The sequence below is a fragment of the Maylandia zebra genome, linkage group LG7 (genome assembly GCF_041146795.1).
Source record: "Maylandia zebra isolate NMK-2024a linkage group LG7, Mzebra_GT3a, whole genome shotgun sequence".
NCBI lineage: Eukaryota > Metazoa > Chordata > Actinopteri > Cichliformes > Cichlidae > Maylandia > Maylandia zebra.
In genome coordinates, this window is record NC_135173.1 from 23,750,529 (window position 1) to 23,763,345 (window position 12,817).

Genomic DNA, 12,817 nt, shown 5'->3' on the forward strand with positions numbered 1-12,817 from the left:
CTTCTGTTCTGTCTGCATTGCGAGTTTGGTAACCGCTTTCTCTTCTGAAAAGGTCATGTAAGGAAATAGGTCTTGGCTGACCTGAAGGTACAAAAGGAAAATGGATCTTGTGTGAACACGCACACACTGTGGAAGGAGTTTTATTCATTTCCCTCCAAGGTGTGTACGGTGAGAATAATGAAAAATTTAGGACAGTCTGTCTTCAGGTCATTGAGCTGCCTTCGTCAGATGTTTGGTGTTTTCTTTACACACATGCATGCTCTCAATCTGTCACTGGCCTGTATGACAACCTGAAACAGTCCCCAAGCACACTTTTCCAGTTCACAGAATCCACCCTTGCCTCCTTATCGCGTTATGTGTTTTACATATTTGCATACTTGAGTCTTTCCGAAGCAGCTCTGATAGACTCCAAATCACACACTGGGAAAATCGGAACGTCAAGAATAGCAGGATGCCTTAAGGCGTAAGACATCAGATTTAATTATTTTCCTCAACAAAAACCCTGCAGGTGCTCTTGAAACACAAAGTGAACCTAATTTAGAGTCCCATATAAACACATTAATAACAATTATGTATTATATGCTCCATATTTTTTATCCAGATCTTCTCTCTGCTCTTTGCAAATAGAATGTTTGAACCACAAGTGTGGGGTGCTTCCACTAATGATATCCCTCAAAATCTAAGAGTCGAAAAAACAACTGGAAAACAGGCACTTTGGGCAGTCTCAATCCTGAGTTTAGGTGAACGAAACTCCAGCAGCACTTTTAGTATACATACAATGTTTATTTGCTCCCTAACAGTCTGCCTTATATGCCAGCCCATAATAGAAAAATGTGAGACAATGTACAGATGTCAGTGCTGCAGTAACAACTTGGGAAATGTGTAACGGCTAAATCAGAGGTGTGGTTACACTTCACTACTTCTTCGAGTCCTCCCGGTTATGTATAGTGACGTTTTCTGTATGTGTGTGCGTGCAGGCCGCAGGGTACTCGAATGATGTCAAAACCTGCGGGTGAGCAGCTCTCCAGTACCACCGTCAGCGAAGCCTCTACTGCCATCACCTCTTCCACTGTGGACACGTCAGCCTCCAAGGTTAGTCTGTGGTTTCAGTCTTTACCTGTATATATGTGTGTTTGTGTGTTAGTTCCACATTTGTCGCTTTCAAACAATGTCCTTTCTTGATTCGTTGTGGACTGGTTTTATGCTATAAAAGGGTGACCATCCAGGCTTTTTGGTCTTTGAGTTTTGTCTCCTACATTTTTGTGCGGTAGTTAGAATATTTTCAAGCAGCAACAGAGAGGATTGCCTTGTGAAATTTTTAGCAATTATGAGGCTTCATGTCTTTGTCCTGTTTTGTGAGAGTTAAAGCATATGAATCAAGTAGTAGTAGGGGTTGCATTGGCAGTACTGGAGTCTTCAGTTAGTTAAGGTTGCCGGTTCGAGCCCCGGCTTGGACAGTCTCGGTCGTTGTGTCCTTGGGCAAGACGCTTCACCCGTTGCCTACTGGTGGTGGTCAGAGGGCCCGGTGGCGCCAGTGTCCGGCAGCCTCGCCTCTGTCAGTGCGCCCCAGGGTGGCTGTGGCTACAATGTAGCTTGCCATCACCAGTGTGTGAATGTGTGTGTGACTGAATGTGTAAAGCGCTTTGGGGTCCTTAGGGACGAGTAAAGCGCTTTACAAATACAGGCCATTTACCATTTTAACATCCACAATCAGTTTTGTGTTAAATGCACTGCACTGAAAAGCCAAGTAGTACGTGAGCCATCAATAAAGGTCTGTTAGCTCTGTAATAAACCTACGATGTTCTCTGCAGCTTGTTAATGAAGAAAATCACTCCATTAATTCACCAGTGCAAAGGCTTAAAATGATCATTAAACAAGAAAAGAAAACGATGCTAATATCTGAATATACCAACAAACACAGGTACAACCACTGAACACAGTGAGGCATGACAAACAGACAGAGATGTCTTTTTAGTCTGTGGTACAGGAGAAATCCATTCTTTAGAATCAGTCAAGAGATGAGCGCTGGTTATCCATGGCTAGCCCCAAGAATGATCACAGCAGCCTGGGCTAGTGGGGGGAAAACATTATTTGTGGCCAGTGACTGACCTGATTAGCAGCAATTTTCAGCTGATTCACAGCAAAACGGAATGATGGATGAGGATGAGAAAATAGAAATTAAAAGCTTTTTGCAGCTGATCTAACTCTATTATGGCCATGCAGGGATTTAGACCTGAGGTGTAGTTTGAAATGGAGGTAGAGGTTGTAGGTTTGCACCATGATTAAGTGCAAAGTTGTCTGCTGGTTAGCAAGATTAGGTATGTTTCTATGTAACATAGAAGTTGAATGCTAGAATTACACTTAATAAAACTGGATGCAAGGTGCAAAGATGCAAATGTGTTTTGTTCTTCTGTAAATGTGCATATTTAAACATTGAAGTCTATGGAGATGTAATATCAGCCTTCACAACCTTATTTTTATGCTAAAAATTGACTGTGTAGATTCAGACATTTGATTTAGTGAACTCAGTATTACAGCAGGCTTCATTGTGATTAGGATTACTCCTTTTGTAAGTTATTTATGGTATATAGTTGATTCCACATTCCTTCCAGTATATTGTATTACCACTATACTACATCAATGAAAAATAGATTTGGTCTGTTTTCATATCCCCCCTCTTCCCCCTTTTTCTTCTATTGGAGCTTATTTGTTTTGTTTTTTTTTGTTTTTTTTTTGGCAACATTTAAACTCCAGGTCTTCAGGTTTAATTTCTAGAATGCACACTAGTATTATTGCACAGTGATCGTATCTATGAAACAAAACTGAATTATGTTTGTAGTGGAGAAAGCACTTTTCTTTTGACTGTTTAACCTTGTTTTTGGTCGTCCTTGGCTCGGGCAATTTGCTTGCAAAATTACAAAATACTTGAAGCAAATCAGCACAGACAGTGCTAATGAATTCCAATTTGATCTTCCAAATGCAGATCTCATGCAGAATACATCCCTTGTCATCTGGTTTAGTACACCATAAAGATGTCCATGCCACTTTTTTCAGTATAAATCTTACACTTGGTTTATACTCACACATGTATGCAGCTCCACGGTGGCGTGAAATCTCATCCTGCCCTATCAACAGGTGCCTCGGGACCAAGATTGAACATGTGTCATCGTGTACGGTACAGAGATGACAGGATATCCATCACAAAGCCCCATCACCATTCCCACACCCAGTGTTTTTCTGGTCTGCAGCTCTCCCAGGTGCTCTGGCTCATCACCCCTGCCACTAAGCAGCCGGGAAATGGCACAGGAGCCTTATTCTTAAAAGAAAAACTCTTAACAAAAGAATCTTTTTCTCAGAGGAAGAATGAGTCATTCCTACCCCCCTTGCTTTGCGCACAATCTTAAAATGAATCCGTATTTTGAGTAAGTCACATCTCTTCCGCCTCTGACAAAACATCAGAGAAGCAGTGAGACGTCCCACTTTCCCCATGAGCTGTGTCTCGCCGTTCTCCTGTAAGCACTTGTGTTTACTGGCTGCATATTTAGTGATATTGTGTTCACAACTAACTTCTTTGGGATTTATCAAAGTCCGTGTCATTTAGACATTTCTGTTGGCTCCCAGTATCCTCTTATGAATTGTTTTGCCTTTATATGCCTCATTAATTCGCTGCCTCACTTTTGAAAGTAACTCTGCTCTTCAGGTGCTTCTTTGAGCATTAAAACCAACACATAATAGAACAGAGAACGCTGCAGAGTAAAGAGCTGTTCTGTTACGGACTAAACACATATTTGAGTTCCTGCATTAAGGGGGAAACAACAAGAAAAAAGGAAAAAGTCAAAGTAATTGGTGGCATGACTGTAGTGTTAGCAACACTGATTGTCCTGATTGTAAAATAGATGTAAATTACTTTAGGTAATCTTTAGGTCTTTAGGTTTGACAGGAGAGTTTGGCAGTCACAGATCTGCTTCGACCAAAATGGCTGACTAATGTAGGATAGTTTAGAGGGCTATCACCTGGGAGACATTGTTCAAATTCCATGTGAAGCTAAAAGTCAAGATGATTTATTTTTAGATGAATAGGCGTATGACAGCACTCATTGTGTGGAAGGGTCTTAGAACAGAGAGCTGCATTTTCCAGATTGAAGCTTAGTGCAATTTTAAGAGTATATTTTTAATTTGGGTATAAAGAAAATTCTTGAAATTAGAAAAAATCATTTTATATCTTACTGTGATGGAAGTGCAGCTAACAGACCTGATGATTACATTGAGATGCAGGAAACGCATTATGTCCTCTGAAGCTGAACTATATAGCGTTTGTCAAGCTAATATGTGACTCAAAGGTAAAATTTGTATTTTCATTATGTTTTAATTGCTGCCTAATTTATAAACACAGAGAGATTGGCAACAGATTGCAGGCAGTTTAAGTCAGTCTGTGCCGATGGCTCACAACTTCTCTGCAACGTGTCTCTTTTCAGTAGGGAACTCAACTCAGCTGCTGAAGTGTGTGTGTGTGCGTGCGTGCGTGCGTGCGTGCGTGTGTGTCAAAGGTGTCTCAGTAAGCAAGAATCAAAACAAAATTGGACTTCATTTTGGTTCTTGCTTAAGTAATTTATGCAGCTACACTGCAGCCATGGTTAGAAGTATGAGCAGTCATTTTGGAGGCTCTTGAAATGATTGTGCACTATGAGTGTGAAGATGGTGCCTCATCCTCCTCAGAGGACTTGGAGGCTGACATGGAGAAGGCCTCAGACCAGCTCTGACTCATCTGAAGGTGAGAGTGGAGAGGAGATGGTTGAAGCAGTGACAGGATGAACTTCTCCATCTCCATATTTTGGTCTCCCACAAACGGAGCCACCAGCTATGCACTGCTGCTGATGGATGAAATCCTCCAGCAAATTGTGGCCATGACAGACATGCATGGGAAACACTCGGTGGCTTATGTGGACACAGAGGAACTGCAGGCTTATATAGAGATGCTTATTTTGGACAGTGTTTACAGGTCATAAAATTAATTAATTTTTTAAAGGTCATCTAAGGGTTAAGTTAGCTCGGCTTGACTCTTGTTTGTTATTCTTTACCACTGATTTGATTCATCGTACTGGTATTGCTCAGGCATCTTTCTAAAGGGAGAAGGAATCACAACCCATGTTTAATTACCTTACCCTCCCAGATATTTCTCATCTGGCTAGGGAATGGAGCCGGTAGCCCTCGGGTCTCAGAGGGACGTCTCTTGGCATTTTGGTTGTCTGATTGTGTAAAATAGCAAATAGCTGGTTTGACTCTCAGTCACACACCTACAAGACAGAGTGCTACTGTGCAGCAGGGACCACAGTCTGTTCCACAAAATTACATTCGGCCTAAAAATAGACCACTGCATCGTACACACACACACACACACACACACACACACACACACACACACACACACACACACACACACACACACACACACACACACACACACACACGTGTAACAGAGAAAGAAATATCTCTGAAATACACACATAGTATATTTACAGATATGGGACTAGTGTGAGAGGACTGCGTCATCCTCTGTCAACCAATCCTCTCACTAATTACTGAGTGCATTTGTTTTTGTTTTCCAGCTACTGATGCCTCCCAGTGCTGCTACCAGTCCATTCACACGCTTATGCAGCCGTCATGCCAAATCTTTTATTATGCCAGCAGGGGAGGTGACAGGGTGTACATGTCTTACTTTATGTGTATGTGTATATGTGGTGCCGGGGGAACAGGCCTTCTTCTGAGGATTTGAGAGTAGAGGATGGTCTAATGAGATTTCTTGAATATTTGCACAGTGCACAAGTATGTTATCCAGCAGGCCGGCACAAACAAGAATGTAAGAAAGGTTTGTTTAGCCAAAGAAACTCCAGCACCCAGTATTACTGTATTACTTATTATACTTATTATAGGTCAGGGGGCTGAAATGGCACTGAATACTAACAAAATGTTAAATATGTCTAAGAACTGGCCTGTCAGGTAGGGCTGGGCCATATTATACCGTTCACGGTAATACGATAGGAAAATGAAATATCGCGATAGAATGGGAGTAAAACGCGCATGCGCAGTGCCTTTGTTTTCATACGCACATGGCTGATTGTTGAGTGAAACAGATGAAACAGAATTGGTTTGTAAAAACGGTGCAACTTCAGTGATGTGGAACTGGTTTGGTGTTTGTCCGTCAGATACACAACAAAGCACATTTTTTTGCAGAACATGCAAGCGGCCGCTGTTATTGTCGTATTTGTCGGACTAAGATGCTCTTAAATCTGGGAGTAATCTGGGTCCTAAACTCCGTATGCTTCAGGTCAAACAACACTGCAGCATCACTTAGAGTTAAAAACTGTCTAAATTCTTTCATCTTTAATAAAACCATCAGCATTGCTGCTTTACCAGGTGTAACTATAAAGTTTAACTTCCAGGCATCCATGAAAAGAAAAGTTATTACATTTAACGGAGTTAGAAGTTAGCAGGAAGCTAGCGGAAGTTAGCTCGCTAGTTTCGCTAGTTACCTAAGCATGATATAAGATAAGATAAGATAAGATAACCTTTATTAGTCCCACACGTGGGAAATTTGTTTTGTCACAGCAGGAAGTGGACAGTGCAAAAGTTATGAGGCAAAAATTAGAATACAATAAGAATAAATACAGTACACAACTGTACAGAATAGAATAAAATAAAATACTATATACAGTAGAATAAAATAAAATAAATATACAATAAGATAAAAATAGAATACAAATACAAATACTATATACAACTGAGTAAAATACAACGATGACAGAAAGGATTATTGCACTTAGTATTATTGCATATGTATGGATGTGTGTGCTTGATCAGTTAAAGTCTTTATTATGGAGTCTGACAGCAGTGGGGAGGAAAGACCTGCGAAATCTCTCCGTCCCACACCGTGGGTGCCGCAGTCTCCCACTGAAGGAGCTGCTCAGTGCTGTCACAGTCTGCTGCATGGGGTGGGAGATGTTGTCCATCAGGGATGACAGCTTAGCCGCCATTCTCCTGTCACTCACCACCTCCACTGGGTCCAGAGGGCATCCTAGAACAGAGCTGGCATGTTCTGACTGAGAGATTTCTGAAAAAATTCAAACGTACAGCTCTGCTATCACTTCCAACATAAATGAAGACGGGAAACTAAACAGCAGTGACGTTTGTAGGGTTACTGAAGTTGGGCTAGCTGGTATATAATGATGTGCTACGTGATCGCTAGCGACACAGCTATGTTACCATAACATAAACTGAAGCTGGAGGATGAACGCTAACTTTTTTCCACTCAATAAAAGTTAACGTGAGGGTTCCCGATGGTTAGGGACAAATGCAATCGCATGGCAGGATGCTGTAAATGGACCAAACTTCAGTCAGGAGAACAACTGAGATAATCCATCCACAATACGAGGTTAGTCATTAATATACTGCAACAACATGGGAATAGAGCAGCTGCCAGAGAATTCAACATTAATGAATCAATGGTACAGAAGTGGAGGAAGCAAGAAGAATGAGTTTAATAAAGTTTGATTTATCTGACTGCTTTGTTTCGCTTAATGTGCCTTATAATCCCGTGCACCTTATGGTCCGAAAAATGCGTACTGCACACTGCAGTTTAATGTTGCAAAGCACCTCTTTTTAACTTCAGTGGATATTATACATGGTTATGCTCAGGATATGTCAGCCCATTTCTACTGGAAATGCCTTTTGGTTAAACTTTCAGCAAGGAATTAGCATTTGCACTGTTACATTTTTATAAAGCTTTAATGTACATAAAAACCAGCTTCTTGTTTAAGTGAAAATAAATGGAAGGTTGTCTTTTTGCGCTAGTAATGTTGTGGAGTTGTATTTTGTCTCGCATCAATTATATTGTCGGTTATATCGTTATCGCAAATTTTCAAATATATATCGTGATAAATATTTTTGGTAATATCGCCCTGCTCTACTGTCAGAGTATTCCTTACATTAAAATTTACCTGCTTTCAAGGCATTTTTCTTGCCGTTATCTGACATAATGATCTTCTGTCTTCTGTCAAAGTCCTTTCCTGTTTTAACAGTGTTCCCCTCACTTTTAAATACTGCACTACCTTCCAGCACCCCAAATCATCATGGGGTGTATCTGGGATGATCAGGAAGAGGAGTACAGAAGTCTGGTGAGGAACTTTGTCGCATGGAGTCACACAAACCACCTGCAACTCAACACCTCAAAGACTAAGGAACTGGTTGTGGACTTCGGGAGGTCCAGAGAAGGTCCACTGCCCGTTCAGATAGAGGGGGAGGAGGTGGAGGTGGTCAACAAGTACAAGTACCTCGGGCTGTGGGTGGACAATAAACTGGACTGGTCATGCAACACAGAGCACCTGTATAAAAAAGCCCAAAGCCGACTGTACTTCCTCAGGAGGCTGAGGTCTTTTAACATCTGCAGGAAGCTCCTGAGGATGTTTTACCAGTCAGTGGTTGCTGGAGTACTTTTCTATGCTGTGGTGTGCTGGGGGAGCAGCACAGCAAAGAGGGACTCATCCAGGCTGGAGAAACTGATCAGGAAGGCTAGCTCTGTGGTCGGCATGAAGCTGGACACTCTGGTGACAGTGGCAGAGAAAAGGACATTAAAGAAACTGCTGGACATTATGAACAATGCTGGGCATCCTCTGCACACGGCCATAAACAATCAGAATAGTCTGTTCAGTGACAGGTTGCTTCTCCCCAAGACAAGAACTAACAGACTTAAAAACTCCTTTGTCCCACACGCCATCAGACTGTTTAACTCCTCTCTGGAGGGGAGAGGGAGGGGAAACAGGAGGACAAAGGAGGGGGGAACAACTAAGCTGTAGTGCCTCTTCACCTCACTGTGCAATACCTTGTGCAATACTTTTTGTAAATAGTCAACGGTGCAATAGACTCAATACTTGAAATGTGCAATTCACTTGTATTTTTATTTTTTATTCCTATTTATTCTATTTATCCCCTTTGTATATTTTATTTATATTTGTCTCTGTATTTATATATGTGTGTGTGTGTGTGTGTGTGTGTGTGTGTGTGTGTGTATATATATATATATAACAATTCTGTAACTGTAACTTCGGTCGTTGCTGTGCTTTTTTTGGAAGTCGAATTTCCCAGAGGAACCCACCCGAGGGATTAATAAAGTTCTATCTTATCTTATCTCTCTTATCTTAAATCTGCAGAATTTAATGTGCTAGTGTCCTGTAATTACTACCTGCACTGCAGCAGCTGAGCCAAAGTTAAAATGTCTTAAGTCAGCACCTCTATTATTATATATCCAAAATATTATTTCAGTTTATTTCATGTATGCTTGATGTTTTCCAGTTAGTAAAACTTTACTAAATATATGTAAATAAAAAAAACAAAAATCAAGAAAAAAACAAAATCACACAGTGGAAACATGGAGGTCACCTGGGTCCAAAAGTTTTGCCCATGGCCACCTAAATCTTATTAATCTGCCCCTGGTTTCACCCAGTGGAAGCTGGTATAAAATCTCCTTGGCTCTGAATGAGAATGACAGTTAATAGTAATATATTTACATAAATTAATTAAAAAGAATTTATGCAATAACCTTGGTTTAAAAAAACTTTAATATTGCACCTTCCAGTATTATAACCCAAAATGCAATATTACAGCTGCATAAGTTAGTTATGATATTCAAGGTCATCTTAACCTCCTAGGACCTGGCGTCCACATATATGGACATCACATTTTGGGTTATTTAGTCCAAAATACTCAATTTTGCTCTACAAGGGCCTGATATCCACTTACGAGGACATTATGCTGCTACTGTTCTATCAAAATGTTAAATGAATATCCTCATATGTGGTTCTGATTTGTCTTAGAAACAAAAATAAGGAAAAAAAAAAATCTGGTAATTCTTTGTTTTTACATTCATCGGGTCCCAATCAGCCCAAATATCAAAGAGAAATTAAAAATGCATGCCATGGAAGAGTTCAGGTCTTAGGAGGTTAAAGTAAATGAGGATACAGAGGTTTTACCTTGTTTTAAGGAACTTTAATTTACTCTGGTCATTTTGAAAAAGAATCTTTGGATTTTCTTCCTAAGCCTTACAAAGATAATGCACATCAACACAGTCTTTTAATACTCCCAGTGTTCTTGCAGTCATTCCCTCACTTTTTTTGATGGTAGTCAGTCAGATTCAAAGGTCAGACTTTCCTGTGTCTGGCAGTTGAAATATTGACCTGCAGGTTACAAGCCCACATGCCTAACCTTCTGCCTGCCAGTCTAAAGAGGCTTTGTCAATGTCAGACAAATGTCATAGCAAGAGTGACTGTCACAGAGATCTGGTGGAAAAATTGTCTGTGCTCATATAATGGCTGTAATTATATCACAACTAGGGCAGAAAAAGAAGGGTAGCAGAAAAAGAAGGGTAGCCGAAAAGAGAAAATCATAGTGTGGGTGAAAGTTTGTTCAGTGATATAAGTAAGATTGAATGGTCTGATGAGACACAGACAGCCTATTTCCAAATATAACCTACTGTAACACAGTAAACTGTCCTGCTTTTTCTTGCTGCCTTTTTGACCACAGTTGTGTTAAGGAGAAGAAATATGCCAAGGTGCCTTTAGTGCAGTCATATAGGTAATTAACCAAGCTAATTTAGCACAGTAGATGAATGGTACCGATGAGCTGCAGCAGCTAAGATACAGCCACTTAAAATGGCCACCTCATCAGCAACAGGGCCATGATGGATCCCTGGTTGAATCCTGACCGACTGCCGAATGATGGGTGATCGTATTGGTATCCCCCGTCTAGGACGCCTGGATGATGCAAGCATGAGTAGTAACGCCCCTAAGCGGCATTTAGGAAAACCAGTAGTAATGGTAAAGCAGCGTGGAGATGCATTCATTTACAGGCTTGCTACACTATATATATATGAGTTTGCATCAAATAAGGCACCGGTTGTGCACACCAAAAAAGCCAGACAGAAATTGATGCTTGCATTCTTGCTGACTTCAAAGCATAAAAACATGATTTCATTGCACTGCTAATGTTCTTATATAAAATGCAAAATTTAAATTTAAATGCGCCCTAATTGGGGATGTGGCACTTTGTTGTGAATATTTCTGATGATTAATAAGGTCAGTGAAATGCTGCTGTAGGAGTGAACTCCATAGCTCAGGCACTGTGCTTAAAACTATTGGTAATTCTCGCCATTTACGTTTTCCCAATAAATTAATGGCTAATGATCACATTCAAGCTTGCTTACTCAAGTTGTCTGCCGCTAAACTTAGTCTGTGTCCAAAGAGCAGCTTTGAAACGCCTTCATAAAACCAGAGAGCACTTAAAAAAAAAAAAAGCTAGGTGAAAGTCTGGGCGCTATTATGTAAAATCTAGAGAAATTATGGATCGCGCAAGACTTTTGCACAATATAAGATTTTAACGTAATCTAAAGAATAAATCAAAATATTAAGTTGCAATTTAAAAGAAAAATTGAAGGACATGCTAATGATTAAACAGAGGTCTGAAGAAAAACGACCCAGCAAGCAATAGGCTAAATGAAAAATTAAGTTCTATCAGTCTCAAAAATAACTTCCACATCTGGTTTGGGATCTACGAGGAAGCTTGTGTGCAAAAAAATGATTTCTTTATTTCTTTACGAAAGCTGTCAAAAGAATTTGAAGTTCAATTCATTTTTTTCATAGCGCCAAATCAAAACGGTGCCTTCAATGAGTTTTATATTATAAGGCAAAGACCCTACAATAATACAGAGAAAATCATCTATAGCTAACTATACAAGTCAAAGTTTTTTTGAAGAAAGCACCATCTCATGGTGACACTGTGCATTTGGGTGAAAGGGGCGTGTTTATAGTGAAAAGTAGATACGTCCCAAGGGAAAGAGGGGGGACACTTAGCGGCTGACATTCAACTGAGGGCTGGCTATCAGTGGCTACCAGATCTCTGACTGAAAGCAGCAATTTTGAGTCCTTTGATGGGAGACTGATGGCGGTCCATAACCATTGTGTCTCTAGGTTTGAGGTCAGCATGCACTATTCCCAGAGAGCTTAGGTGGAACAGTGCGTTTGCTAGTTGATGTAAAATTGGCCTCATTTCTCTTATGTAGAGAAGCTGGTTATTTTCCGATCCTTAATGTAGTCAGACAGGCTCTAATCAAGCTGTTCAGAATTTAAGTAGATACGCTTCCCTGTTGTTTATTCCATCATATAATCGAGTCAAAAAATACTTTTGTCTTATTAATGAGAAATAATACATATTCCAAAGAGAAAAAAACACAGGTCTTTCACAATGAACGGCTCATTGGTTTCCATTTCAGAAATTGGAGTGTTTTAAGGTTTAACTGCATACAACATCTGCCAAAAAAAAAATGCCAACTAAACCCTTTTATGTACGTGTCATATTGAAATAAATTATTTAAGTACAGTCAAAGATCAAAGTAAAAAAAAAAAAGTTTGCTCTGTCATCTTGGAGGCTTTCTGAGATTAATAGGAAGCAAGTTTTTCTGCTGCTGAAAACAGATGTTGTTATGTTGCAAACATTGATTAATATTAATAATAATTCAGTATCCAGAATAACAACCCTCAGGTCAGTGGCTCAGAGTTTAATGGCCAGTGAACATTTTTATTGGCTTATGAAAAAAGCTTTTATTCTTATATTTTTTTAAATGTTAATTTAATTAACACAATATTGTATTTTTTTTTCACATTTACTCTGAAAAAATATTACAAAAGCCTTGACATTAATGTGGTCATGGCCCCCTTCAGACTCACCCCTGTTTGCTGCAGTTATCGCTTCCTGTAAAATAGGCTGTCAGCCTT

At 40.0% G+C, this 12,817-nt stretch overlaps 1 protein-coding gene across 1 annotated transcript in view; it reads left to right on the top strand.

Moving 5' to 3' along the window:
* LOC101480143 (pleckstrin homology domain-containing family A member 7) overlaps positions 1 to 12,817 on the top strand; it is a 142,208-nt gene that overhangs the window by 89,201 nt on the left and 40,190 nt on the right. Inside the window, exon 5 of the mRNA XM_076886099.1 lies at positions 978 to 1,092. Coding sequence (XP_076742214.1) covers positions 978 to 1,092 — 115 coding nt within the window. The remainder of the gene's footprint in view (positions 1 to 977; positions 1,093 to 12,817) is intronic.